Here is a 27,738-nt window from a genome sequence, read left to right as displayed (position 1 = left end):
AGTGAAGAGCGTGAAGTCTCTGTCTCCTAGTGGGCTCCGAGCATGGCCATCACCCAGGAACTTGCTCCAGTCTCAGCCACAGGCAGGCAGGCAGGCCCTCGGCTTCAGATAGGCAGTACACATGCAGCCGTGTGGCTCTGGCCTGGCCCCACTGCAGGCCACGTCCCCTTCATCACCTGGGGTACCCCCTTCTGCTTCTTTTAGAAAGACATCTCTTTCTTTTCATCTAAGGATGTTGCCTTATTTGGATGTAGCTATGTGTTTAGACCTTTTTTCCTACTATTTATATGTGTTTGTGGCAGAAAGGAGAAAGTTCACTGGGTGTCTGGTTCCTTTTCAAAATACTGGATCCAAATAATTAAGTACAAATTATTTTCTTTCAGTATTTCAGATATGCCCTGCACTGTTTCTAAATTGTTCTTGTTGATCTTTAGTAGCTCCTTCACTGGTCTATGGATTGAAACCTCAAGTCTGTGTTACTCCCAGGTTCTGGAAGAATAGTTTTACTGGGTACACAGTGTAGGTCAAGCATGGCTGTCTCTACTCCTGGAAGGCTTGGGCGGTGCTCGACCTCCAGGACTGGAGCCCAGGGTTGGCTGCTTCTTCCTGTGAGCAAGCCCAGCTCTCCCCACAGGTCTTCCCCGCCCCAGCACTCACTGGTGACCACCTGAGCTGTAGTGTCTGACAACTATGAGTGGGGTGACCCCGGAAGGCAGAGAAGCTCAGCTATGTGCATTATTGCAAAATAAATTTATTTGAAGATAAACTGTCTTATAAAAGGTCAGAGGCAATTTGAGATCCCAGTTTCAGCTAGTCTCGTAAAAAGATTCAACTTCAAGTAGCACGATTTCGTGTCTGCTTTTAATCCTGAACGTTTTTGAATAATGAAACAGCCAACTGTTTACACAACACACTCAACATCTGACTCCAGCATCCCTGGCCCCACAGCTCAGGGACCACGGTGCCGCAGCCCTCAGGCTCAGGCGGTCCCAGATTGGGCCACCGTGGCCACCAGCTCTGACAGCACACACAGGTCCTGGCATCCCAGCCCTTCCCTCCCCAGCACCTTCCAGAAGCATGAGAATGTAAACCCAGACCAGCCTGCTGCTGAGGCAGGGGTCTTTCTCCAGTTCCCAGGAGAAATCCAGATGGACTCCTGCATGACGGTGTGCTGACAGGGTGGTGCGGGCCTTCCTGGTGATCCCTGGCAGGCCGGCCAGCTGAGGGGCCTGAGCGGGTGGCCTCACCAGGGCCTCACCTGGCTGCCTGGCAGCCCGGAGGGAGGAGGAGGGAGAAAGGAGGCTCATGGGTGTGGCGGCTCCTGCCTGCGCTGGCAGGAGCTACGTCCGGAGCTACGTGAGGATCCTGGCGATGGCCTGCAGGGAGGGGAAGTCGTCGTCCCGGGCAGCGTGCAGCGCCTGGTGGCTGTTGACATCACCGTGCGCGAGCACCTGCTGGCAGGTGGGGCACACGCAGCAGTCCAGGCCCGCCTGCTGGGTGCTGGCCTGCCATGCACTCTTCTTGCTCTTCTTGGCCTTGGTGCCGGGAGGCCTCTCACGGCCTCGAAAGCCTGTGTGTGCAGACAGCAGCTCCTGCTGCTTGGCCGTGTCAGGCAGGAGCACCAGCAGCTCGTTGAAGATCTTCTGGAAGTTTTCCCCCAGCAGGTCCCGGCAGCTTTTGTAATACTGGGCTGCGGAGATCACGCCCTGCCACCCAGAGCCAGACCCAGTCACACCTGGCCCAGGCCTGGGCCCCAGGTGGCCGGGCTGGCCCCCACACCCCCGCCTGCCTGACCTGTCTGAACTGCCCCGAGTGGCTCTTGAACTTGCTGAAGCAGGCCTCGTCGCTCTGCAGAAAGTCCTTGATGGACTGGATGAGCTGCAGGTTCCTTTCCCGGAAGTTCTCGGGGATCAGGTAGGCCCGTGGCACGGGTGTTGGCCTGGGTTTGGAATCGGGACATGGGGAGGAGGTGGAGGCTTCAGCCTTTGGAGTGGCCCAAGGTGAGGGCACTCCCCCCACAGGGGCATGAGGCCAGGTGGCCCACCCACACTTACGCTTTCGTGGTGGTCGTAGTGCTGGGGACACAGGCCGGGTGGGGGCTAGGCAGAAGGCCAGAGAAGCCAGGGGGTGGCTTGCTGACAGGGGGCACCAGACCCGGTGGAGGTGGAGGCGGAGCGCCCTTCAGGAGCACCACGGTGTTGAAGCCTGTGGAGGATGGGGGGGCACACAGGAAGATCTCAGGACGTGACCCTCGCTGGCCAGGCAGACAAGCCTTGGTCCCCCACTTCCCATAAGCTGCCCATCTCACCAGGGTCAGGGTCAGGCTTTGTCCACAACCGCACCTCCCCCACAAAGCAGGCCCAGGGCCTGATGATGCCAAGAGCCAACATGCATGCTGTGCTCCCTCATGGCAAATGCTGGCCTAAGTTAACTCATTTTTGCCTTCATCTCAAGAGAGTGCTAGGGGCTTCCCTGGTGGTGCAGTGGCTGAGAATCTGCCTGCCAGTGCAGGGGTCACGGGTTCGAGCCCTGGTCTGGGAAGATCCCACATGCCGCGGAGCAACTAGGCCCGTGAGCCACAACTACTGAGCCTGCGCGTCTGGAGCCTGTGCTCCACGACAAGAGAGGCCGCGACAGTGAGAGGCCCGCACACCGCGATGAGGAGTGGCCCCCGCTCGCCGCAACCAGAGAAAGCCAGCGCACAGAAACGAAGACCCAACACAGCCAAAAATAAATAAAAGGATGCAGAGAAGTTATGTGGCAGACCAAAGTCACGCCGCTCACAGACATGGAGCCTGCATCCAGACTTGGCCGTCAGGTTTCCAAGGAAGCTGGAAACCACCACACAGGCTCATCTCTCCCCACCTGCACCTGCACAACCTCAGGCTATGCTCCTCTTGGGCCCAGGGGCTCCAGCCTGACTCAAAAACCTGGCCCCTTCCCAGATGCCCAAAAGCAGGCCTGAGCCAGGCACACATACCTGGGGGCGGGGGCATCCTGGGTGGGCAGGGGCCGCAGAGCGCTGGGAAGTCTTCCTGGGGCGTGGGGCAGGGAAGGGGCCCCAGGGGCCTCGGGAGCCCAGGGGGTTCCTTGGGGATGCTCCGAGCTGGGACCAGCCCCTCTGTGTGTCCGTTGACGATGACAGCAGCTGACCCCTCAGCTCTGCCAGTGGGGGCCGCGGGGGCCTGCTCAGCCCCGGGGGGCCCATCTTTGTCAGGGGGCAGTGGCGGGGGAGATGAGGCACCCGACTTCTCGGAGCCCACCTTCTTCTTCTTGCCGACCTTGGTGAAGGTCTGGGTGGAGGCCACAGCCAGCAGGGAAGAAACGGCGACTGTCGTGGGCACGCCCCGCACCTCCTGGGTGGTGAGGCTGGAGCGGCCATCCTCCTCCTCCTCCTCCTCCGCGCGGGGCAGTCCGCTCTTTTTACCACCCTTACCCCCCTTCCCAGCCTTCCTGGGGGGCTGGCTTCCCCCGCTGGCAGACTGGGCCCCTGGGGCGGGATGCGCCACCTTCTTGCTACCACTGCTGTTCCAGGCAGAGATGAGACTGGTGGGGGCAGTGCTGGGCTTGGAGGCAGAGGACACCAGGGCAGGAAAGTCCTCCTCCTGGAAGGTGCTCCTGCCCCTGGCGGGGACAGAGTAGGCCAGCGCCAGCCCCACGGGGCCCAGGGCAGCTGCTGCGGAGCAGGGGGAAGAAGTGGAGGAACAGAGACTGGGGAAGTCTTCGTCCTTGAGCTTCGAAGTGGGGGGCGGGAGAGCACTGTGCCGAGAAGAGGAGAGGGGTCAGTGGCCTGCCAGGCCCTGGCCTGCCCGGCGGCCACCCTCCACCCACCTTACATAGGAGCCCCGGTTCGTGCACACATGTACCTTGGAAATGTGGCTCCTGCAGCCGAGCCAGTTGCTGGCAAGGCCTCTTGGCTCACAGGACCATTTATTGAGGCTTCCTTGGAGCCTACAAGACACAAAAGAACCCTAGGTCAGGGCTGACCAATGCTGAAGGGCAGGATCAGACCCTGTGGGGTGACTGGCGAGCACACAGGTTCTCACTGGCCTTGTGGGTGGAGGCCCTGCGAGTCCGGGCACCGCCACGCTGGTCAGGAGCCCACCTCCCACCTCCTGCACCAGAGTAGAGTTGCCTACAGGGAAGGCCCACTCACCTGGGCCTTCGCCCTGAGTCCGGGGCGGGCGCCAGGGGCCCCGGGGCTCCTCAGGACCCCGCGCACCTGCCTCCTCCTTCCTGGGCCTGCTGCCCTCCTCCTGGTCCTCACTCCTGCGTGTGTCCTGCTGCTGCTGGTGCTGCTGCTGCTGCTGCTGTTGCTGCTGCGCGGCCACCGAGGCCCGGATGGCAGCTGCCACTTCTCGGTCTTCTTCTTCCCTGGGATGGGGATGACTTCAGGCTGGGCAAGGCCCAGGACTACAGTGACATGCAGGATGAGGGGCTGGGGAGGGGCCTTGCCCCTGGGAAGCCTGGACACCAGGAGGCTGCCTGCCAGGAGCCAGCGGGGCCGGTGCCAGCCCAGCCTCCCTGTCCAGGAGAGGGCGCTGTGGAGGGAGCTGGACCATCCACCTGCCAGCCTCAAGCTTCGGCTCCCTGGGCAACACCCGGCCCTGTTCTCTGGGGTAGCATTTGGGGTCCACAGATGCCTCGATCCAGCCCGGCCATCGGGGGCAGCCCAGCCTGAGTGCGTGCCTGCCACGCTGGGGCTTCATGGCACAACTGCACTGAACCCCCAATGACCCAGGACCCCCCTTACCACCCCAATCTGCAGGGTCCCAGTGTCTCTGGCTAAAACTAGGGGAAAGTGAAGGAATCCTCACTGAGGACACCTAGCAGACCTGTTGCCATGCCCAGGACACCAGAGGCCAGAAAGCCAAAGTCCCCTGACAGCGGTGCCTATCCCCAGCCCAGCTGTTGGCTGCTGCCACCGCCTCAGGGGTGGTGCCAGGAGAACGTTAAGTCCTGGCGGCACGCAAATCCTCCCACCTCTTGTACCTCCAGCTTCCTCGGCGGCTCTGCTGGGCTCCACGACCACTGGCCCGGCCCGTGCGGCCCTGGCGGTTGTACCTGTCCAACTCCTCGTAGTCCTCGCCACCAACAACCCCTGCGGCCAGCACACAGCCCGTCACGGGCCCAGGCCAGACCGAGGCCAGTGCTCTGGCTTAGACAGCAGAGGCCTCCCCACCCACCATAGCACCTGAACCTGGGGTATGGGCGCAGACACCTCTCAGGGTTCACAGTGGTCCTGGGCCTCTAGCCTAGGCACCAGGTCAGAGCAAGAACTGGGCTGGGGGAGGGGCCTGGGCCTGCTGGCCCCACAGTCCCAGGAGGGACCTACACACAGTGGGCACTCAGTCATCCTCCTGACCAGGGGAAGAGTCCCAGGGACCCCAGAACAGCAGATCTGAGAACCTTCAGGAGCCAGTGAAGAGCTCCCTGTCCCAACATGCTCAGGTGCTTTGGGCTCCTCAATGGGCTGGGGGGACACAGGCTCAACAGGCTTGTCCCTTGTCCCCGCTCACACGTGAGGGGTCAGATCAGGACCTGGGTCTGAGGCCTCCAGAGCAGGGCTCCGCAACGTGAGCCCTGCCTTGGGGCCCCCGCTCGGCAGGGCGGGCCCCACTCACCCTCGTTCCGGCGCGAGTGCCGCGGCGTGTAGCTGAACTGCAGGTCGATCTGGCGGTTCTGGCGGGCCTCGGCACGGCTCCGGCTGTGGCAGGCCATCTTGTGGGCCTTGAGGTCGATCTCCGTACGGAATGCGTGGGTGAACTGCTCGGTGCTGCAGCGACCCTCCTCGCACAGAAAGTGCTTTTCTCGGAAGTGCTCACGCAGATACGCGTAGTCGCTGCCGGAAACCGGGTGTCAGCAGGGGCCCTCGCCCAGCCCGCTTGGGTGTCCCAAGGTTGCCGTGCGCCCACTCCCACCTGTAGTAGTCCTGGGCCCCGTCTGAGTCGCAGAAGTGGCAGAAGTAGTGGTCGCGACGCAGGTGCTTGAGCAGCTCGTCGTTGTCCAGGTAGCGCTCGTCACAGAACTTGCAGAGCGGGTGCCCACGGTGCGACGTGTCGTCAGGGTCCCCCTGCATGCGGTGCCGAGCCAGGTCCTTGCGCGAGTACCACTTGCGCTCATATGTGAAGATCTGCAGGGAATGGGGGGCTGGGAATGGGGTGGGGGCTCCCAGGCCTCCTGCCCCTTCCCACGGCCCGACAATGCAGGGGACCCTGTGGCATCAGTTCTGCCCCAGAGCCCCAGACACCAGCAGCCTGGCAGGCTCTGTGAGGCAGGAGAGCTGGGGATGCTGGGAAACCCTGGGGATCTGGCCTGTCCAGGGCCAGAGGCAGCAACAAGCCGCTCACAGCTGTCTGGCTGAGCACCCTGTGCCAGCCTCTACTGGGCCTGGCCTCCACCCACCTCCACCAGGTGCTCCCTGAATGCTCGATCCCCAGGCAGGTGCCATGGGGTAGGGTTCACCTTGAGGTGTTTGAGGCACAGCTTGCAGCAGAATAGCTCATGTTGCTTCCGCATATGCTGCTCCAGGTCCCCAAAGAGGCCAAAAGGTGGCAGCTCAGGACACCGTGGGCACTCGTGCTGCAGCAGCTGCCTAGGGAGACATCGAGAGCCACCAGTGCCCCCGAAGGCACTCAGCATCACTGTCCAGAGGGGCACTAGAACCACCACACGGCCCCTCACCCAACGCCCCTGCAGATGCCCTGGAAGCAGGAGCCAGGAGGATGGGCACTCCTGCCCCACCATGCATTTCAGCACTCTGACCACTGAGCCAGATGGTGCTGGGCCCAGAGCCTGAGCTGAACAAGGCCACGGGGTGGGGCTGGGTCCACGATCCAGGAGACTGACCCCTGCATCAGATGGACATGATGACTGAGCCCACACAGGTGCCTGCCCCCTCACCTGGAAGATGAGGACCACCCCCAAAACAACTGTATCCCTTTATGAGGTTTTTCCGCCATAGGCTAAGAGCTTGATTTGCAGGAGCTCCTGACCACCTCAAAGAGCCCCAGAAAGCAGGGCTGTGTGCCTTCCCTGAATTCACCCCTTGTCGCCCACTGCCCCCTCTTTACCACCACCCCAGGAGGAGGACTGTGAGCATCCCCCGTTACAGTAGAGAAAACCAATGATAGAAACCAGCCACCTAGCCTTGACATCTGCACCACACCAGTGCCCCCTCCCCGCTGAGGGATGTGAGGAGCAGAGGAGGTGACAGTCCGTCCCCACCACAAAGCATCCCACAGACCCTCAGAAACCCAGGCCGAGAATTCCCCTCTCACCTGTACAAGGCAAACACTTTTCCATCGGCAAAGTAGATGTCATACTTCTTCTCATGCTGAAGCTGATGGATAGGGATTGTGGCAAAGGTAGGAAGCTTCTTCCCAAAGACCACCTGAAACCAAAAGCAAAAGGGACTGGTGAGCCGGACCATGGACGCGTCAGGCTGAGGAGAAAGGGAGGCACTCAGGGCCCCTCCTGGGAGGCTTGAGGCAGGTCCCAGCAGGAAGCACCCTCTGCCAGCCTGGGCCAGCCTTGTCTCCTCTCCCCACCCGCAGCCCACCCACCTAGCGTTGCCAGGACAGAGACGCAGCGGCTGGCCTTGCCACCAGGGGGCAGCCGGCTCCACACTCATCCACAGACAAACTGGCACCTGCCAGAGAGACAGAGGCCGCCCCAGGGGCAGAGACAGGGATCAGACAGCCAGGCAAACCGGGGCTTAATCACATGGGTATTGGGCACAGGATGACTTTCACCAGGAGAAAGGAGAGACACAGTCCCAAGGAGCAGCTAAGGAAACAGTGAATGCTACCAGGCCAGATTGCATGCGTCAAGGCCTGGCTACCCTCCACGCACCCATGATGCTTCCATGATGGCAAAGGGGGAGAAGGGCTCCCCCACAGGACTCGGTCATGGCCCCCGCCTGTTCTTGGCCAGCTTCCTGCCTGTTAACTGGGCTGTCTGGGGGTGCCAAACAGAGGAGCTAGTGTGCTGGTTGTGGACACCTCTGCAGCCTGGCCACTTCTCAGGGGTCTCCAGCACTCTCAGGTAAAGCCTGCTGAGCCTGGCCCAGCAGCCTGCTCTGCCTCTCCACAGACCCTGGCACTGGACGATGACCAGACCCCTGTCCCAATGCCCCCAGCCTGGCTCCCAGGGCCCCCGCACAGGCTCAGGCCTACCCTCTGAGTCAACAAGGGCACTGCTCCCTCCAGGGCTCCCTCATCCTCCAGTCCCCCTTTCTCTCTGTCCCCTCCCCCTTGCATCAAGACCACACTGGCCCATCTCCTCCTCTCCGTGCCCCTTTCCGATCCACCACTGTCCCCCAGCCTGGAGCTGGCCACTCGCCTCAGCTCAGAGTCCTTACCAGCACACCCAGGGGGACAGCCTTTCCTTGGTAAAGGCCACATCAAGATCACCCCTGTTAGGTTTAGGCCCAGTCAGGGAGGATGTCTGGGGCCAGGGTGGCCATGAACTTGGGAAAGCGTAGGACTGGCTGGGGAGAGTGGGTGGTTACACCATCCCCAACAGCAGGGTGGTTAAAACTGATTCCCTGGAGAAGGAGATGGGGAGCTCAGCCTCTACTTGTGAGGACATGCTTGGGGGTGTGGAGAGCAGGCTGACAACCAAGCCTGCCCCCCACCCGCCCCCACAGGAGCCCAATGGAAGCATCATGGTCCAGCCACAGCCATTCTGGAGGGTCAGAGCAGGGTGGGGGGGATGGGCAGCGCCCCAACAGGCTTTTCTTCCCCTTGTCACCATGTCTGGCAAAGCTGGGCAGGATGAATGTGGCTGCCCACCCCTGCCCCCGCCACACGCTGAGCGCACCTCATCCCAGCTGCACCCTGTGACCCATCTTCACAGGGAGGTCTTGGCTCTGCCTCCAAAGGGTCACCCTCCGCACCCTCTGCCCCAGTTTTCTCCGTAGTCCCGAAGGGACATGGGGAAGGTCCCCGAGCCTTCCACTGGCCTCTTCTCATGGGATCTGCCCTCCTAGAGCAAGCCCACATCCAGCCCTGCCTTCCAACCACTCCCAAGGGTACCTTTCCAGCACAGACCCCAGTTCCTGCCTGGGGATAGGCGCCTGCAGGTGCAGGGCCATGAACCACTCAGGATGCCGCTGGAGGAGCACAGAGCACAAGGAATTAACCACCGGGACTCGGTGCCCATAACCCCAGCCTCGAGGGGAGCCCCAAAACTGCCAACAAGCATCCAAGCTCGACAGACTCAGCAGAGGAACAACTTCCCTCCCAGAGAAACCTGTGCCGGGAGGGCCCGCGCCCCACCCTCACCCCGTCACCCTGGCACCCTCCTTTCAGAGGTCTGCTCTGATCCACCACAGGTGGTATCTCTCCTTGGGCTGTGAGCACCCTTGCCGTGGACTGAGTGACAGTCAGCTTGGGTGGGGTGTCTGTCCCTCCCGAGCAGTCTGGTAGGGCAGCCCAGGTTGGGCACACCTGAGCCAGGCCAGAAGGGGGACACTGGGTTGGCTCAGGAAGAGACTGGAACCACAGAAGAGGCTTGGGAAAGGAAAGTGTTCATTTGAGAATGAGGGTGAGCAGGTTTGGAGCTGGGGGGTGGGATGGGGAAATGCTAACTGCCCCTCACAGACAGGCTGGGACCAGGACTGGGCCCCCCGGGCCTGCACCAGACGATGGGATGGCAGTGCAGCCTGGAATGGCCAGTGTCCCTGCCCTCAGCAGAGGGTGAGGTGAGACACAAAACTGCATGGATGGAGAAGGATGAGGGTATGGTGGCCTGGCCAGGGATGGGCAGGAACCCATTAGGGATCCAACCAGTGTGGCCCAAGACCCACCCACCCTGGTGATCACCCTGATGGGAGGGGATCATGGGTCCAAGGACAGAGGTACAGGCCAGGCCTAGATACTTGAGGAGGGACCGCCCTGGGCAGCCCCTGGGTGGGCCAGGTAGTAAATGACTAACGGGGCAAGGGTGCCTCTGGGTGGGCCCCAAGATCAGGTCCTGAGGAGAGGCAGATGGGGGCGAAAGTCCCCTCAGACTCCCCCACCACAGGGGTTTCTGCCTGGGGCCTTGCTGCTCCCCACTCCCAGCGTGCAGCGAGCACTCACGGAGAATGAGTGCGTGAGAGGACAGGGATGGGTGTCAGCAACGACCAGTGTGAGAGCGGCTGGACGGGGAGAGTACAGGGACCCAAGGAGCCAGACGTGGACAAGCAGGTCCTCTCAGAGGAGGCGGGCCAGGACCAGGTTGGTGGAGAGGGGGCAGGGACAACAGAAGTACATGGCCTGAGTCAGCAGGTCCTGCCTCCTGACCTGCCTTCAGCTTCCCCTCCCAATTCCTACCTATGAAATGGGGCAGTGGGGCTGTACCAGGTGGCCTGCAGGGCCCCTCCTAGCTCAGACACATCCCACTTTGTACAGCAGCCCCATCAAGCCTCTTCAACATCACCGGGGATCAGAGCAAGGTGGAAAGTAAGACAAGAATTGTCTTTTAGAAGAAAGTGGCCTGGGGGAAAGATACAACCAGGGAAGACAGGAACCCAGGACTTGACAACAGTCTCAGCCAGTGTGCCCTCAAGACCAGCGCTGCTGCTACCCATCAGCTGGGAGCCTGCCTCGGCCTCCACCCTGAGCAAGTGCCGGGCAATCTAACTGATCTGGCTCCTCACCCAGGCCGGCACAGGGAGGCACCAGGTCAAGATGTAGGAATTAACCAGCAAACGGAGCTGGCCTGTCCCAAAAAGCATTTTGGCACACTTTCCTCCCAATTTTTTACAAAGACTTAGTCCCATAAAAGAGACAGAGGAGAGGCAGGGTTCAGGGGTTTGGGGCTGCTGTGGGATTTCCGAGCAGGCATGGGACACAGGACGTATTCAGAGGACAGTGCAGGACTCAGCAGGGGAACAGAAGGGATACAGGGGCGTTCAGAGTTCAAGAGTGAGATGCAAACAGGATGAATGGAGAGGAGCATCATCTTCCCAAACTTCCCAGAACACCCTCCTGCTACCTAGCAACTAGGAGCAGGCCTGAGAGGAAGGCCAGACTTGGCCAGGGCACCTGATGCCAAACCACACCCCAGCTGGAGCCAGCTGAAAGCTCATGTCCACACCCCCTTGCCACAGAGTCCTTGAAGGGTATGGGACCCACAAGGTATGAGAGAGACCAGATGCTAGCTACAACACCCATATATAGGTGTCTGCTTACTTCCTGAGACCTGCAGTGCCCAGGGCCGGGGCCTCCGCTGCACGTGCCTGCCTGCCTGCCTGCCTGCCTGGAAGGAAGCTACAGGTGTGCTGGGAAACCTGGCCATTCAAGAGTTACATCACGTTATGCAAGACTGGAAGGCAAGGCAGGCTCTGGTGAAGTTGGGAGGTGCCTTCTGACTAAGTCACAGACCCAAGGTTTCCCCAACTGCTCCTGCACCCCAGATCCCTCCCAGGTCCGGGTGCATCTCTGTCCACCCCATTACAGACTGACAGCATCTCCAAGTGTCTTTTTCAGATAGGGCACAGAGTAGGTGCCCACAGAGTGCTCATGGGATTACAGCATTTTCTTGGCTCCTTTAACATAAAAGTCTACTTTTAAAAAAGAAAGTGAAGAAAGGATGTCGTTTCCTTTCGTTTCACAACTCTGGAAGCAAACATATCTCAAAGCACAGCAAACCAAGGGAGCTCCAGCTAGGTGCTCCCAGCCAGCAGCGGGCATTGCGGGGAGGGTGGGAGAAAGCTCCGTGGAGCCCTCTGACCTCACTAGGGCTTCCAAGTCTGGACAATCAGAAACTCCCTCTCCTCCACTCTGGAGCTGAGCCCCACCCCGCCCCCCCGCCACCAGGTGGAACCGGCAAGAAGGAGGAAAACTTCGCAACACTTTTATCCCCATCCACCAAGCACCCTGAGGAGACCTCAGTGGTTCTGCCTTCCCCTCTGGTGGTGATGGTGAGTACAACCATCACTTAATAGATAGAAATACCATTCTCAGAAGGAGTTTGCTCAGCGTCACCCAGAAAGGCCCAGAAACACAGCTAGGCTGGAAATGCCCAGATTGACCCTCTGCTTCCAGGACAGATTGCCACTGAAGGTGCCCACTTTCCCTGTTGCCTCCACCGGAATGGAGACCTCTGATGAATAATCTCCCAAGACGAGCAGGTCTAGGAGCTCCTGCTCTGATCATGCCCCTCCTGTGGCCCGGCAGGAATTCCCGGGGCTCAGGAGGAAAGCCCCCAGACTCTGTCCCCACAAGGACCGCTGCCTCTTCAAATAAGCTCGGCCACCTCCTGCCTCCCGCCCCCTCACGCCCCACAGTCGGCCCCACGATGGGGACCCCGCCCCGGGTGGCCCCGCCAGGCCTCTCTTTTGGAAGTCGGCGCCACTAGGCCTGCAGCCGGACACCAGGAAAGCAAACTCCCCTTCCGGCCTCCGGGTGACCAGCCGCCCCGCCCGGCCGCGCCCCCGCTCCCGCCCAGTTGCCCCGACATGCGGCCCTGCCAGCGCAGCTCACCTGGCGCAGCTCCTCGCGGCACACGGCGCAGTAGCGCTGCTCGCACAGCACCCGCATCTTGGTGGAGCAGCGGTAGCACACCGGGTGGTCGCAGCGGCCCAGCGCCGTGGCCTCCAGGTCCCCGCAGCACAGCACGCAGCTCCCGCCGCCCCGCTCAGGTGCCGCCACCGCCGCCTCCAGGGCCGCGCGCCTTCCCTCCAAGGCCGCCGCCGCCGCCATGGTCCGGGATCCGGCCCCCTCCCGGCCGGCGCGGCGCGGCGCGGGACAGATTGGCTCCCAGCGGGCCCGCCCCTTCCGGGGCGACGTCACCGCCCCGCCCAGCAACGGCCCCACCTGGCGGAAGTGCGCTCACGACTTCCGCCTCAGCGAGGCGCCGGCTAGAGCGGCGCCACCGGCACCGGGCGCTCTAGGCGGAGTGGGCAGGTTGTAGGTCAGCTGCAGGTCCGGCGCCGGGCTGCGGGCATCAGGCCCTCTTCTCCTCTGACCTTAGTCTTGGGCCAGCTCTGTCCTCCCAGAGCAAAATGTTTAATGCTCCAAATATTGATGGGTCATACTTATACTAAAGTGTTACTCGTTGTTCATCTGAAATTCAAATTTAACTAGAAGTCCTGTATTTTTATTTGCTAAATATTTTGCAACCCTATTAGGAGCCCAAAATCTCTTTCCAACCCAGATCTTTCTTTTGAATTTGGGACACACACGGGCGTGGTCATAGGGCACACACACGCGCTTGCGCACTCACAAACACAATCCCTATCAGAAAAGACAACACGTGGTGACATCAGTCTCTGAACTAGGAGCGGTCTCCCCCAGTCCCGATAGAAAGGCGGGTAGAGAACCTGTCCTCTTCACGGCTGGGCCCACCCAGCTGAGCCCGGAGGCTTGACGCAGAGAAACATCAGGGCAGGTTTGCTGATTGGACGGTTGTGAATCCTGGGGCTTTGGGTCTCTGCAGCTGTTGGGGGGCCTCCTCATTACCCGTGGGGGCCAGGCACACTCAGGACCTCCCTTCTGCTATCACAGGAGGCTACTCCGGATCTGAACCCTTCTAGAAAAGAGGCGGTGTGTTGTGAGCGGATGAGCTTGGACTTTAGAATCAGAAATGGGCTGGAGGACTTCCCTGGCTGACCAGTGGTTAAGACTATGCCCTTGGGCTTCCCTGGTGGCTCAGTGGTTGAGAATTTGCCTGCCAATGCAGGGGACACAGGTTCGAGCCCTGTTCCGGGAAGATCCCACATGCCACGGAGCAACTAAGCCCATGCACCACAACTACTGAGCCTGCGCTCTAGAGCCCGTGAACCACAACTATTGAGCCCGCGTGCCACAACTACTGAAGCCCGTGCACCTAGAGCCCGTGCTCTGCAACAAGAGAAGCCACCACAATGAGAAGCCCGCACACCGCAACAAAGAGTAGCCCCCGCTCACCACAGCTAGAGAAAGCCTGCGCGCAGCAACGAAGACCCAACACAGACAAAAATAAATAAATTAAATTAATTAATTAAAAAAAAAGACTATGCCCTTCCACTGCAGGGGACAGAGATGTGATGCTGGAGAACTATAGAAACTTGGCTTCACTGAGACATCAACTCAGCAAACCTCCTCTCATCACCCAGATGGAGCAGGAAGATGAAATGGAGACAGTAGAGAGAAGAATTCATCAAGATACCTGTTCAGATGAGCTGATTCTCCTTAAAGCCAAACAACCACAGCAAAAACAAGGTATTTTGGAGAAATATACACTCAATGGCAAGAAGGAACAAACTCTTGGAGGCAATCCCATTCAATGCAGTGAAATTGTTGAAGCCTTGAGTGTGAAATCTAGCATTACTCACAGTAAAATTTACCCTAGCAAGAAACTCCATCGATACCTTGACTCTGCAAAAGTCCTTAGAGATTCTTCACATCTTAAGCCACCTGAGGGAATTCTTCCTCGGGAAAAATCTTATGAATGTAAAAAAGATGAAAATGCCTTCCTCAGGAGTTCTAACTTAGCTGGGCTTAAGAGACAACATACAGAAGAGACATCCTATGAATGCAGTGACTGGGGGAAAGTCTTAAATTCAATCTCACACCTTAAGAAGGATGAAAAAACTCACATTAGAGAGAAACCTTTTGAGTGTAATCAGTGTGGTAAAGTATTACAGAGCCATTCATCCATTAAGTTGCACATGAGAACCTACACTGGAGAAAAACCATTTAAGTGTGATCAGTGTGGGAAAGCCTATAGCTCAAGCTCTTACCTTACACATCACAAGAGAATTCATACTGGAGAGAAGCCCTATGAATGCCATGACTGTGGAAAAACCTTCCAAGATAGCTCACTTCTCAGACAACATTCAGGGACTCATTCAAGAGAAAAAGCCTACAAATGTAATCAATGCAGCAAAACCTTCAGTAGAAGCTGTAGGCTTACCATAACCAGATAACACATACTGGAGAGAAACCGTATACGTGCAGTGATTGTGGGAAAACCTTCAGTATCCTCCCATATTTTAAAAGACATAAGGCAATCCACACTGGAGAGAAATCCATTGAATGTAGCCATTGTGGTAAAGCCCTAAGTAGTAAGTCATCTCTTAAGATACACCTGCGGATACATACTGGAGAGAAACCTTACAAGTGTGATCAATGTGGGAAAGCTTTTAGGCTGAGCTCCAACTTTATCAGGCACAAGAAAATTCATACTGGAGAGAAACCCTGTAAGTACAATGACTGTGGGAAAACCTTCAGGGATAGCTCATGCCTTAAAGAACATGTGAGAATTCACACTGGAGAAAAACCCTTTACATGTAATCGATGTGGAAAAGCCTTCAGAGTGAAATCTTTCCTCGTTTTACACAAGAAAATTCACATGAAAATGAAACATGAATGTAAGGAATGTGGGAAAACATTCCGTGGTCTCTTATCTCATAGGAGGCATATGAAAATCCATACCAGGGACAAGAAACCTTTTAAGTGCAGTGAGCATGGAAAAGCTTTTAGCAGGCATGTGTCCCTTACAATACACATGAGAACTCACATGGAAGAGAAACTCTATGAGTGTAATCAATGTGGAAAATCCATTAGTGTAAAGTGTAATCTCATTGCACACAAAAGAATACATACTGGAGAAAACCCCTATAAATGCAATGTCTGCAGGCAATGTTTCAGTAAATCCTTACCCCTTTGGTGTCATGAGAGAACTCATGCTCAGTAAACCCCCTTTTAATGATATCCATGTAAAGTAGCTTTCAGTGAACTCTCAATCTTTAAGACATACAACCAAATGCTAAGTGAAAAGAACTGGTTGTGAAGAATGTGAGAAAGCCTCTAAGTAATGCATATATGGAAGAAACCTAAGTTATACAATGATTGTGAGAAATCGTTTATTCATTCATTATCCCTTAGAAGATATGTGATAACGCTGAGGGAAAATGTTTTAATATCTTCAAGACTTGTTACTTGAGAAAAATAAACACCTAATGTTTTAAGTCAAAAAAAAAAAAAAAGAAAGAAAGAAAAGCTGTCCTGCTGTCCAGCTGCCCTACAGTGAAGCCCACACTCAGCAAGCCATGACCCCCCAAAAAGGAGCAGCCAACCAGTGTTGCAGGGTCTCACTCACAACTGTGCACAGGCAACAAATGATCTCCAGACTCATGAGGAAAGCCTGCAGTGTGTGATACAGGGATGAAAACAAGCAGACCCAGAGATCAGAAGGAAATTTTAGACAGATCATAAACATATATATATATATATATATATATTTATATTTATATATATATATAAGCCACAGAAGCAATCCCAGAAAAGGAGGGAAAAATCTGAACTTGGATAGTGGCAGTGGAGATTAAAAGGAGGAGAAAGAGGGCTTCCCTGGTGGTGCAGTGGTTGAGAGTCCGCCTGCTGATGCAGGTGACACGGGTTCGTGCCCCGGTCTGGGAAGATCCCACATGCCGCGGAGCGGCTGGGCGCGTGAGCCATGGCCGCTGAGCCTGCGCGTCCGGAGCCTGTGTTCTGCAAGGGGAGAGGCCACAACAGTGAGAGGCCCGCCTACGGCAAAAAAAAAGGAGGAGAAAGATTCAAGAGATGTTCCTCCCTCCAAGGATATATATATATATATATATATATATAAAATTTATATATATATTATTTATATACATGTATATTATATATATATATATGGTATTCACAAGAAAGATATTCCTTCCATGAAATGAGACTAGGATGCCTTGAACAACCATAACAACCACAAAGCAGAGAACAAGAAAGAGCCCTTAGAAATTAAAAATTAAAAACATAACAACAGGGACTTCCCTGGTGGTCCAGGGGTTAAGACCCTGCACTCCCAATGCAGGGGGCATGGGTTTGATCCCTCATTGGGGAACTAAGACCTCACATGCCACATGGTGCGTCCAACAAAACAAAACTAACAACAACTAAAAGTTCAAGAGCAAAGTGGGAAGATAAAGTTGAGGAAGTCTCTCAGCAAGCAGAACAAGACAACTAGATAGAAAACAGAGAAAATAAGAAGATAGAAGTCTGAATCCAGACAGTGTAGTATCTAACTAATAGGAATTTTAGAGAGAACAGAGAAAATGGAGAGGCGCAAATTATCAAAGAGCCAATAAGGCAAGATATGCCAGAGCTGAAGGACATGAGTCTCCACGTTTAAAGGACCCAATCAAGTAAAAAAGACCCTCAGTGAGGGACGTCATCATGGAATACCAGAGTACTACAGATAAAGCAAAGGGCCTGAGAGCTTCAGGAGGGAGGGGGTAAGGAGGGAGAAAAACTTGTATGATGCATTGAGAATCAGACTTACAATCCTGGGACACTGGAAGCTAGAAATTCTCTCCAATTTCTGAAGCAATATGATTTCCATCCACAAATTATACACCTAGAATAACTTTCCATCAACGCATAAAGCCATCAACATAAAAAGGACAAAGTATTTAGCTCCCATGTCCCCATTCAAATGATGCCTGTGCAGAGGCTTAGAGAGTGGATGTCCAGATTGGAGCAGGAGGCCAAGGGCTCCCAGAGGGAGATTTCCAGAGTAAATAAGGAACTGATGGTGGGTGATCTCCTTGTGTGCTTGAGAATCAGGAAAATTTATTGCAAGGAGCTTGGAGCTCCTTGGAGCATTTGGGGGGAAATAACAAACTAAGAATATACAAAAACAAGGAAAGAAAAATAATAAGACAGCTATCAACAAGAAAAAAATGTAATTATAGTAACACTACTTGGCTCAGCAGAGAGTAATATTTACATGGTCAGAATAATATAAATGCTCACTAGTGTCAACCAAAAATTATGATAAAATCATATTGGGAGGATGGAGAGATGAGAAGTGAGGTGACTGGGGTGGGAGAGAGCCAAAGCTTCATCTAAATTAGGAGGAAGCCATGGGACTTCCCTGGTTGCGCATTGGTTAAGAATCCGCCTGCCAATGCAGGGGACACAGGTTCAAGCCCTGGTCCAGGAAAATACCACATGCTGTGGAGCCCCTGTGCCACAACTACTGAGGCTGTGCTCTACAGCCCGTGAGCCACAACTACTGAGCCCACACGCCTAGAGCCCGTGCTCCACAACAAAGAGAAGCCACCGCAATGAGAAGCCTGCACACCACAATGAAGAGTAGCCCCTGCTCTCTGCAACTAGAGAAAAGCCCGCGCGCAGCAATGAAGACACAACGTAGCCAAAAATAAATAAATAAATTTAATAAATTAGGAGGAAGCCATTTGATGCCTAAAAAAAGGTAAATTTAAAAGCAGCAGTTTATAATCTCAGTTAGTGTTTCTCAGTTGGAAGTGATTTTGGCCTCAAGGAGACGTGGAAATGTCTGGAGACATTTTTGGTTGTCACAGTGGGGTGGGATTGTTACTGACATCTACTGATGCATTAGTTTCCTATTGTTGCTGTAAAAAAATTACAACAAACACTGGCTTAAAACAACCCAAATTCATTATATTACAGTTCTGGAATTCAGGAATTCAAAATGGGTCTCACTGGGATAAAATCAAGGTGAAGGTGGGCTGCATTCCTCCTGGAGGCTCTAGAGGAGAATCCATTTCCTTGGCTTTTCCAGCTTCTAGGGGGAGCCTGCATCCCATGGCTCGTGGCCCTTCCTCCTTCTGCAAAGCACATCACTTCACCCTCTGTTTCCATTGTCACCATTCCTTCTCTGACTCTTCCTCCCTCCTCCACGCTAAAGAACCCTTGAGATTACATTGGGCTCACCTGGATAATTCAGGGTGCTTTGCTTATATTAAATTCAGTGGATTAGCATCCTCAATTTTATCTGCAACTTTAATTCCCCTTTACCATGTAAAGTAAATATTCACAGGTTCCAGGGATTAGGGCATAGATGTCTTTGGGGAGGGGCTATTTTGCTGCCTACACAAATGAGTAAAGGCCAGGGATGCTGCTCAACATCCTACCATGCCAGAACAGCCTCACAAATGCCAACGATGCTGAGGTTGAGAAAATTCCGATCTAAGGTGATAGATGAGTTATTCTGGGGCTTCTGGCTAGGAAGTGGCGTAAAGGAGCCCCCTAGGGAGCTGAAATCTTTTCTACCTTGATCTGGGCTGTGGGCACACAAGTGTAGGCATATGTAACAAATGCAATTGTTAAGATGTGCACACTTTACTCAAAGTATCTTATACCTCCTTAAAAAGACCACCCATTTTTAGAGTAGCAGTTAAGTTTATGATTTCAAAATATGGAGGCAAATACTAGGAAAAATAGCTGAAAGAGTTGGAAGTAGTTGCCCCTGGAGGGCAGGATGGGGATGTGAATGGGTGGAACAGAGACAGCTTTATTTTGTCCCTTATACTAGCATTTGACTTATAACGTATATGACCTTGATATTATAAAATATAATAATTTTTAAAATGACAAAACGGAGAGATTTCCTCATTTACTGTGTCATTAGGATGGGGTTCCTGTTGGCAGCCAGGCTCTGTGCCTGGGATGGGGGCCGTGAGTATGAGGCAGACATGGTCCCAGTCTCTGGAGGGCTTGGTCCAGTGTCAGGGGAGGTGGTGTGCAAATAGTCAGAAGCCATGATCAGTCAGCTTCTAGAAGGGGCTGTGTGTGGATGAAAGGAGTGGTGAGCCCCAGAAAGACAAGGCAACTCTTATGGACCATTAGGGCCACTACCTCCTCTGGCAATAGACTTTGGCTCCAGAGTCCTGGGTGGGGGAGGGCTGGCAGAGACATTTGTCCCTGGGCCCCTGGGGTCAGGGCTAGGTAAAGCACAGAGCCCCTCTTCCTGAGCACCCCAAACTAGGAGCCACCAGGGACCATCAAGTTGTTCTGTGCTTTTCTCCCTTACCCAGCCCTGGGCTCCCTGCCTGCCTGCCTTCCACACACCTCCAGCTGACAGGCAGCCACCCTGCTCTGTCCTAATGTGGCCTTCATCCTTCACCTGCACCCTGACATTTTCACTCTCTCTGGTTCGCAGTCATAAACAAGCGGGAGGGATTGCCGGTATTTAAACTTCAGACACCAAACGTATCATTGTGCAGAGCATTTTTTTCTTTGCTCAACGTTGCGTTTTCAGATTTACCATGCTGCTAATTGTAGTTCTCTTAAATTTTCCAACTGCGCAGAAACGTCCGTTACAGCATAGGCCATGATTGATCAGATTTCACATCGATGACGTTCTCCCTGCAGAAGCTCCCTGTCTGCCCAGGCTGCAGTCCTCTGCATCCCCTTATTAGGGAGGGGGCAGCAGTGCCAGGGGACCCTGGCAGCCCGCTTGTGCCACACTGCCCGCCAACCAAGCACTCTAGGCAGCTCTCAAGGTGGAGGGGCCCCAGAAGAGTGAGGCAGAGGTGGGAGGGGCAGCTTTCCACTCGGCCCACTGGTCCCTTCGGTCCTCCAGGCCCTTCCAGGTGTGCAGGTGGCTTCCTCTGTACCCCCTCCCTGCCTGGTCCCAGCGCTGTCACCCCTCCATCAAAGGGATTTCTCTGACAATTTAGGGGACTAGGCAGCCGCTAGAACAGCAACAGCAACAGCAATTAGATGGTAGCCACGCCATTTATAGAGCGCCTACTGTGTGCCAGGCACAGTGTCAAGATGTCAAGGCCCAGCCTGGATTTTTTTTTTTAATATTTATTTATTTATTTAGGCTGCGCCAGGTCTTAGTTTCGCGTGCGGACTTCTTAGTTGTGGCATGCATGTGGGATCTAGTTCCCTGATCAGAGACTGAACCTAGGCTCCCTGCATTGGGAGCGTGGAGTCTTACCCACTGGACCACCAGGGAAGTCCCCCAGCCTGGATTTCTTTTCTTTTTTTAAAAAAATTATTTTATTATATTTTTATTTTTGGCTGCATTGGATCTTTGTTGCTGAGTGCAGGCTTTCTCTAGTTGGTGAGTGGGGCCTTGTGGTGCGCGGGCTTCTCATTGCGGTGGTTTCTCTCATTGCAGAGCATGGGCTCTAGGCGCCCAGGCTTCAGTAGTTGTGGCTCATGGGCTCAGTAGTTGTGACTCACAGGCTGTAGAGCACAGGCTCAGTAGTTGTGGGGCAGGGGCTCAGTTGCTCTGCGGCATGTGGGATCTTCCCGGACCAGGGATCGAATGCGTGTCCCCTGCATTGGCAGGCAGATTCTTAATCACTGCACCATTAGGGAAGTCCCAGCCTGTATTCTTAATACTCACAGCAAGCTGACCGGGATTATCCCCAGTTTACAAATGAGGAAACTGAGGCAGAAGAGGTTGAGGCACTTACCCCTCCCCCCACACCCACCACCATCAAGCCTGGGTCACTGGGCTCCAGGACACATTTCTCAGCAGCTCTGCAGGGCCTTTGTGGGGAGAGCTGCTGCTGCTGCTGCTGCTGCTGCTTCTAGAGCTCCCCAGGGGATTACCAGAATCTCTCTGCCCCTCATGCCTCAGAAGCAGACACCGTCCTCGGCACCCCTCAGCCCCTCTGTTCCTCTTCCAGCATGCAGGTCTGAGAGGAAGGACAGACTCAGACTGTGTTCCCCCATGCCCCCGGGATCACCCCTCCTTTTTGCTGAAGAGACAGGCGGAGGGGGATGGGAGGTTTCCATTGAGCACTGCAGCTGGGGTCCCCAAACTGGAACTCTCAGGCTGGGGGTCTAGGTTGGGCCCCACTCCCCCTAGTGCTTACCCAACAGGTGACCTGGAACAAGTTAATTTTCCCCATGCCTTAGTTTCTTCATTGGTAGATGGAATCAATAATTGTCCCACGTTGTGGCATTGTTTGGAGATCAAAATAAGATATTTCAGGATCCTTGGTGTCTGGGATCTAGAAGGTGCCCTGTGAGTGGTGTGGTTGCTGGGGGGTGGGGTGAGGTGTGATTATTTTGAGGGCTGCATCCTCCCTGGTTTAGGACTCAGGCAAGAATGGGTCAGGCCCTGTCCTCTGGAAGGGGGCTATTAAGCCCAGGCAGGCACAGAGGGATACTCTGGGAGACTATTCAGAGAAGGGCTATCTAAGCAGGATCCTGAAGGATGAGTAGGAGTTTGCCAGATTGAAAAGGATGGAATGTCCCAGGCACAGAAGCACAGAGGTGGGCAAACTCATGGGTTGTTGGGTATGGCAAGTGAATTGAGACTGCCCTGGCCAGAGAAAGTGGTTTTGGGGGGGATCATAACCAAAGAGGAGGCTGGAAGACTGCAGAGCTTATCCTTCCCAGGCAGTATGAGGGGCTGACTCTTTATTCTGGGAGCCTAACCTAACCACTGTTTCAGAGAGGGTTTGATGTGGCCAAACTTGCAGTTGCAAGCATCCATCCAGCTGCAGCTGGGAAGTGGGTTGTTGGGGAGAAGCTAGGGGTTAGGGAGGAGAGGAATGGGTGTGGGAACAGATTTGATAGCTGTGTTAGGCGAGGACAGGGAACAACCCTCCAGGGGGAACATACACAGAGGGGTCTTGAGTGGTGCAGAGGGCCCCCACCAATCAGCTCTCCTGCTTTACCCCACTAGGGCTCTGCCGGCCTCCCTGTCTTTGCTCTGCTTGTGCCCCACCTGCAAGAGCTCTGGCTCAGGGAACATCCTGTTCCCCCATCCCTATGCCTGGAAGTTCCTCTCTTTGGGGGGAAGAGGCAGAGGGGGGCTAAGAGAGGGGAGCAGGGGAGCCCCAAGCAGAGCGTCAAGATGAATTCTACATAGAGGCCCACTCAGCGAGGGTGCTTCAGTAACACACGTCCCCGCCTCGCAGCCTGGGCTCCTCCTCTCACTTCATCCCTCCCCCTACCCTTGGGGAGCCCCTCAGGTACCGCGGGGGCGAGCAGGGGCGGGGCCACCGAGCAGTTATAGCTGGACCCACCCGCACCAACTCCTAGCCTGTAGCCTCCCGCACTCCAGCTTCCCGACACTGCGCGCCCAGACACGACTGAGCCAGTTTCTGGTCCGCCCTCCGGGCGGCGGTCAACGTGAGCACCCTGGCGCGGGGCACGGGGGTGCGGAGCCCCGGGCGGGGGCCCACTGCGAGCCGCTGGCTGATCGCATTGCTGTTGCTGCTGTTGCTGCTGCCGCTGCCCGCCGCCGCCTGGTACAAGCACGTGTCGAGTCCCCGTTACCACACGGTGGGCCGCGCCGCGGGCCTGCTAATGGGGCTGCGCCGCTCGCCCTACGTGTGGCGCCGCGCACTGCGCCCGGCTGCCGGGCCCCTTGCCTGGGACGGCTTCGGCCTGGGCGTGTCCCCCCAGGGGCCATCTGCCAGAAGCACCGTTTCTGGGGGGCCCGCCGCCCGCGATGCTCTGTTGCTTCCCCCCGGAGTTCAGAAACTGTGGGAGGTGCGACGCAGAAGCTCCCGCGCAGGGCTCCCGGTGTGTGCGCCTCGCAGCCCGCGCGCCCCGAAGTCCGCGCCCCAACCGGAGCTGCGGCTGGGATCCTACTCCTGGACCTCTGAAGAGCGGGCCAGGTACGCGGGGAGAGGAAGGGGACGGGGACAGCAGTGGACGAGGGTGTCTCGGGAGATCTGAGACCGGAGCGCACGTCTGCCTGCCCACAGGGCACCCTACAACCTTTCCATCCCCGACTCCCAGTAGAGGAAGGCTTTCCTGGGGCAGTCCCTACTCTTCCAGCCTGGGGAGTCGGGGGAGCAGTAGTGGAGGTCGCACAACCCTCTTCCCACGGTCCTCTCTGTTCTTTCCAGAGCCTTCGGAGTGTCTCCTGCTCAGTCATGGTCTGCGCAGGGAACCGCCTTCGCCAGCCCCCGCCTCTCCCCAGAGCCGTCCTGATCGCAGCCCCTGCCCACGCCCCCACGCCTGACGCAGGCGGAATGTCTTCTGCCAGCAGGCCGGCCATCTGGTCAATAAAACCTGCCTAGTTGCCGCGCCCCGGTGTTTGACCCTTTTCCTTCGCGATGTGTACTTTACATCTAGCTTCGGGGCGCAAACAGCCGCGCCCACGCCCTGGCAAATGTCAGGAGCCCTCCAGCTGGCCCGGGCAAGCTCCCCTCAACAGCCGAGATCTGTGTGTCCTTGCGGGGCAGAATGGGGGACGGAGGCTGACTCTGCTGGGGGCTGGGTCCCCTTCTCCCTTCTCTGCCAGTGCTGCCCCTCCTGTTAGGGTGTGAGGTCATTAGACCAGGTCCCAGGGTCCCCCAGGAGGGGAGGGGTATCCCACGGTGGGGGAAGGCAGTCAGACGCTGGGTCCTGCTGCCACTTACCAAGGTGTGCAGGAGGAGGAGAGCAGTAGCTCACACCCTCCGCGCTGAGCTGGAGCCCCCACTCCAGCCTCCTAGGAGGCCCACAGGAGGTCTCCTCACTATGCCCCCTGGCCAGCATGGGGAGAATGTCCTCCCCAAGGGGGTGGGACCTTAAGACCTGGCAGCCCATCCAGTCTTTTCCCCATCTCCCAGAATTCATTTCAAACCCGGATCTCCTTGGAACCCCTCCCTCCCCTCAGCCAAGGGCTTCCAGAGACAAAGTGGGAAACACCTGGCCCCCTTCTTCATCCCTATGGCCGTGATCTCTCCCTAGGGAGGAAGGGTCCCTCCACCTGAGACCCCCTTTCCTCCTCAGGAACCCCTCCACTTCTTATCCCCTTCTGCATTTCCAGTTATTATCTCCAGTCCCCCCATATAAATGTGCTCTGCCATCTTGAATAGCAAGGACCTCCCTCCACCTGGGTCCCCTTCCAGTGCCCCCCTCACTCCACCCTTCTGTTCCCCCTTCAACCCTCTTCAGTGTGGTCTCCGACTCCCACAACTGTCCTGGACCTCGAACTGCCTGGTCACTGTGCCCTGATGCTGTCTGCCCTTCTAGTCCTCCCTTGGCCATGTGGCAAGGCTGCCCTTGGGGCACCCAGCAAGGACAGGGGAGGGGTGGCCTCATGTCCATCTAGCTCTTGGTTTTGGGGTGCCCACATGGAGCCAGCTCCCACACTAACCTCCTTGGCCTCTGGAAGCACCCTCTGGAGGCCTCTTCCCACTGGCAATTTCCTCTCACCTCCTGGGTGCATCTCTCTTCCACATGGTCTGCTAATATGGGTACTCTGTTTTACTCCACCCTTCCAATTCTTACGGACTCCAGAATTTATTTACTCCGATTCCACTCAGTATTTTTTTCTTCTAGGATCTGCGCTGGGGGAAGTCACAGACCACTGAGGTCAAGCTCCTCTCCCCCAACTCCACCAGTGCTCTCGCCCCTGCTCCTCATTGAACTTGGCCTTTCAAAACATGGGTGTCCTGACCTTGTCACCCCCAGTCCACAACACCTCAAGGGCTCCCACCACCCATGCAATGAAATCCATGCTCTGAGGCCAGGCCCTGTTCCACAGTCTCATTCCTCCCTCCCCTTCCCCACACAGCCTGCAGGAACTCTAGGCAGATTCCAGAACAGCCCTGTGGTTCACCCTGCCTGAGGACTCCAGGGCCCCAGGCCAGGTTAAATGCCCCTCCTGGAGGCTGCCCCAGCCCTGGGCTTCCCCTTGCCAAGGTACACAAATCTGTTTCCCTGGGTCTCAGTGATGTTTCCCCAGTGCTCGCCAGGGCCTGGCACCAAGTGGCCTGCAAATGTTTGGTCACAAGTGCTGGAACACTCGGTGAGGGGCTAGATTTCATGGTGCCTGAAGATACCCCAGTCCAGAGAGGTTGGTGCCAGATTCAAGACGAGAAAGCAGAGCCTGTTAGGAGCTCAGCAGAGGCCCAGCTTCTCTGCTACCACTCCCATGGCGCCCCTATGCTCCTGCAGTGCAAGCAGCCCTAGGGCGCAGGTGTCACTCCAATCCCCCACTCGGCAGGGCTGGACCAGTCAGAGACAGAGAGGTGGAACCTTGGGCAGCTCCCCGGACGATGTAATCCCACTCATCGCCGGCAGGAAGCGCTGCGCGGCTGCTCTCCCGGGCTACAGTCGCACTCCGCTCCTCTGGCGATGGGAGGAGGTAGGCGGGGCCATCCCTGGGTGGGCGGGGCAGTCCACCTGGGAGTCCTTGACCACGGGCCTTATGCACTTCCGCACTCTTCGATTCTCGAAGCCTCTCCAATTCTCTCTCCCTCTCATCTCTGGGTCTCTTGTTCTCATCTCTCTTCCCGTTGTGCTGGTCCCGCCTGCTCCAATATGGGGCTCTGAAGAGAGGCCTGGCGAAGTCTAAAGGAAAGGGTCGTAAGCGACGCCTGGTCATCGCGCGAGGCCCTTAATGCCTATTAGGGAGGGGGCTCCGGCCCTCCCTCAGGTGACAAGGCCTCTGCTCACGGTCACACCAAAAGAGTCTCTGCCCAGACCCAGGCTCTGCCCCATCTCCGCAGGGAGGTAGGTTCAAAGGTCAGAGGAAACCCCCTCCCCCCAAACAGGAGCACAGGACAATCCTACACCAGGTGGACCTAGGGGAGAGAAGGACTGTAAGATCTGACATACTTCCTCTCCCTCTGTCGCATCCCAGCGGACCAGGATGGCTGGAGTGGGGTGAGCACAGGAGCGTGAGGGGGTGGGGGTCACCCAGACCTCTGCTCACCTGCAACCTGCCCGCCTTCCCGCCTGCTGCTGGCCTCGTGCTCACCTCCCCCAGCCCATCCCCAGCGACCCAAACAGCTTCCAGCCCAAACACCTTTCAGTGCACACTTCCGGGCCACTGCCCAGGCTTCTCCCTTCCCTTTGCTGCCTGGACTCTCTCTTCTTGCACCTCCGCACAGTGCGGCTGAAGGAAGAGGCCTGGGAGAGTTTGGCCAGAGAGCTGCTGGGTCACCTTTCTTCACCTCTGTCACCCCAGGCGCTCCGTACTCACCCTGTTCCCTCTCACTCACTCCTGCTCTCCCTTCGGAGTGGTTCCCTGCTGCCTTTATTCTGTTGCTTTTATCCACTTCCTTTGCTACCTGTCCCCTTTGTTACTATGATGTTGGCTTTGTTACTCTGCTAACCTTTCTTGGTACCTCCTTGGCTTCTCTTTTGCTTTGGGGCCTCCTTTGTTATTCTGGGGCACAGTGTTCCTGGCCCCTGGCTGTGACCACATCCCTTGGTTACCCCACCCTCCAGTGGTGTTCTGTTCCCATCCATCTTCACTCACAGGCTGAGTCCTGGGCTGCAGAAGGCTGATCTGGGAGTGTCTGTTCTACAGAAGGGGAAGAGGTCTCCAAGCCTCCTGACCCAAGGGATCAGGGGTCCCTACCTTCCCTTCCCCTTGGTCTGGGGGTCTCCCCTCTAGCCACCTCCCTCGTCTCTGGTATGGCCTCAAAGCTATAGCATGGCAGGTCCTGGGTGGTCCTGGTTGCTATAGGGTGACCCCTAAACCCCACCGGGGGTGGCATATGGTGGACCCCACTGTCCATACTCACCCTCACTGCCTCCGGGGACAGCAGTACCAGGTTGGGTTCAGGGAGGCCAGTCACAGGCCAGACAGGCAGCCTCTGGAGAGACAGACAGACAGATGGAGGTGGCTAGCCAGGCAGCAGCCAATGGCAGCATCATCCAGGGGATGGGGGAGCAGCCTTGCCGCTTCAGCCTAAGTGGCTTTTAGGGACAGCAGCTGGGGTGTGGACACCCAAGGGGCTGTGGCCCAGGAGGCTGCCTAGAGGCAGGCCCTGTGCTTGGGCCGGGGCTATGAGCCCAGGCTGCAGGCACTGGCAAGGGAAGAAGGAGCAGCAAGGACTGGGCCTGAGCACAGCCTGCTTTTCCCCTCATGGGGAACTGTCTGGGCTGGCTGTGCCTGACCCCTGGGGGCCAGGCATGTGCAGGGTGCTGAGCAGGGCTGGGGAGGGGCAGGTTGAGGGTGAGCCTGCAGCTCAGCTGTCTTCCTGTATGTGTGACTGAGAAAGCTGAAGAGGGTGGACTTGGGATCTCACCACCCTGGGCCCAAGGGGAACTGGGG

General features: G+C 56.5%; 3 protein-coding genes across 5 annotated transcripts; 2 read left to right on the top strand and 1 right to left on the bottom strand.

Moving 5' to 3' along the window:
* Positions 1-842: 842 nt before the first annotated feature.
* ZNF598 (zinc finger protein 598, E3 ubiquitin ligase) lies at positions 843-12,747 on the bottom strand. Of its 3 annotated transcripts, none has more exons than XM_067707025.1 (12): positions 12,474-12,747; positions 7,281-7,393; positions 6,466-6,595; positions 5,922-6,133; positions 5,625-5,842; positions 4,984-5,101; positions 4,223-4,374; positions 3,867-3,951; positions 2,981-3,759; positions 2,055-2,205; positions 1,795-1,939; positions 843-1,706 (listed from the first exon to the last, which is right to left on the bottom strand). In XM_067707025.1, the coding sequence occupies exons 1-12, from the start codon at positions 12,690-12,692 to the stop codon at positions 1,353-1,355; spliced, it is 2,676 nt and encodes an 891-aa protein (XP_067563126.1). In that variant the 5' UTR covers positions 12,693-12,747; the 3' UTR covers positions 843-1,352. The 3 variants fall into 3 exon arrangements, with proteins under 3 accessions (XP_067563126.1, XP_067563124.1, XP_067563125.1); XM_067707023.1 differs by having other exon boundaries at positions 4,157-4,374; positions 12,474-12,746; XM_067707024.1 differs by having other exon boundaries at positions 4,157-4,374; positions 4,993-5,101; positions 12,474-12,746.
* LOC137208023 (zinc finger protein 135-like) lies at positions 12,691-15,669 on the top strand. Its single transcript, XM_067708485.1, is given in 3 exon segments — positions 12,691-12,892; positions 14,004-14,888; positions 14,891-15,669. Coding segments are annotated over 3 exon segments (1,866 nt in total).
* A 5,738-nt stretch (positions 15,670-21,407) lies between these two features.
* On the top strand, positions 21,408-23,763 carry NPW (neuropeptide W). Its single transcript, XM_067708484.1, is given in 4 exon segments — positions 21,408-21,413; positions 22,795-22,843; positions 22,846-23,353; positions 23,588-23,763. Coding segments are annotated over 4 exon segments (648 nt in total). The 3' UTR covers positions 23,673-23,763.
* Positions 23,764-27,738: the final 3,975 nt, after the last annotated feature.

The sequence above is a fragment of the Pseudorca crassidens genome, chromosome 15, assembly GCF_039906515.1.
Source record: "Pseudorca crassidens isolate mPseCra1 chromosome 15, mPseCra1.hap1, whole genome shotgun sequence".
In the NCBI taxonomy this organism is placed as follows: domain Eukaryota; kingdom Metazoa; phylum Chordata; class Mammalia; order Artiodactyla; family Delphinidae; genus Pseudorca; species Pseudorca crassidens.
This window is presented reverse-complemented; position numbering and strand designations above follow the sequence as displayed.

Bases quoted from the DNA above. Each gene is read 5' to 3' on its own strand.
- ZNF598 (XM_067707023.1), bottom strand. From the start codon at position 12,692: ATGGCGGCGGCGGCGGCCTTGGAGGGAAGGCGCGCGGCCCTGGAGGCG. The intron at 3,952-4,156 runs GTGAGTGGGCCT...TGTGTCTTGTAG, and splicing joins GACTCAGGGCGAAGGCCCAG to GCTCCAAGGAAGCCTCAATA. The intron at 1,940-2,054 runs GTAAGTGTGGGT...TTCCAAACCCAG, and splicing joins ACTACGACCACCACGAAAGC to GCCAACACCCGTGCCACGGG.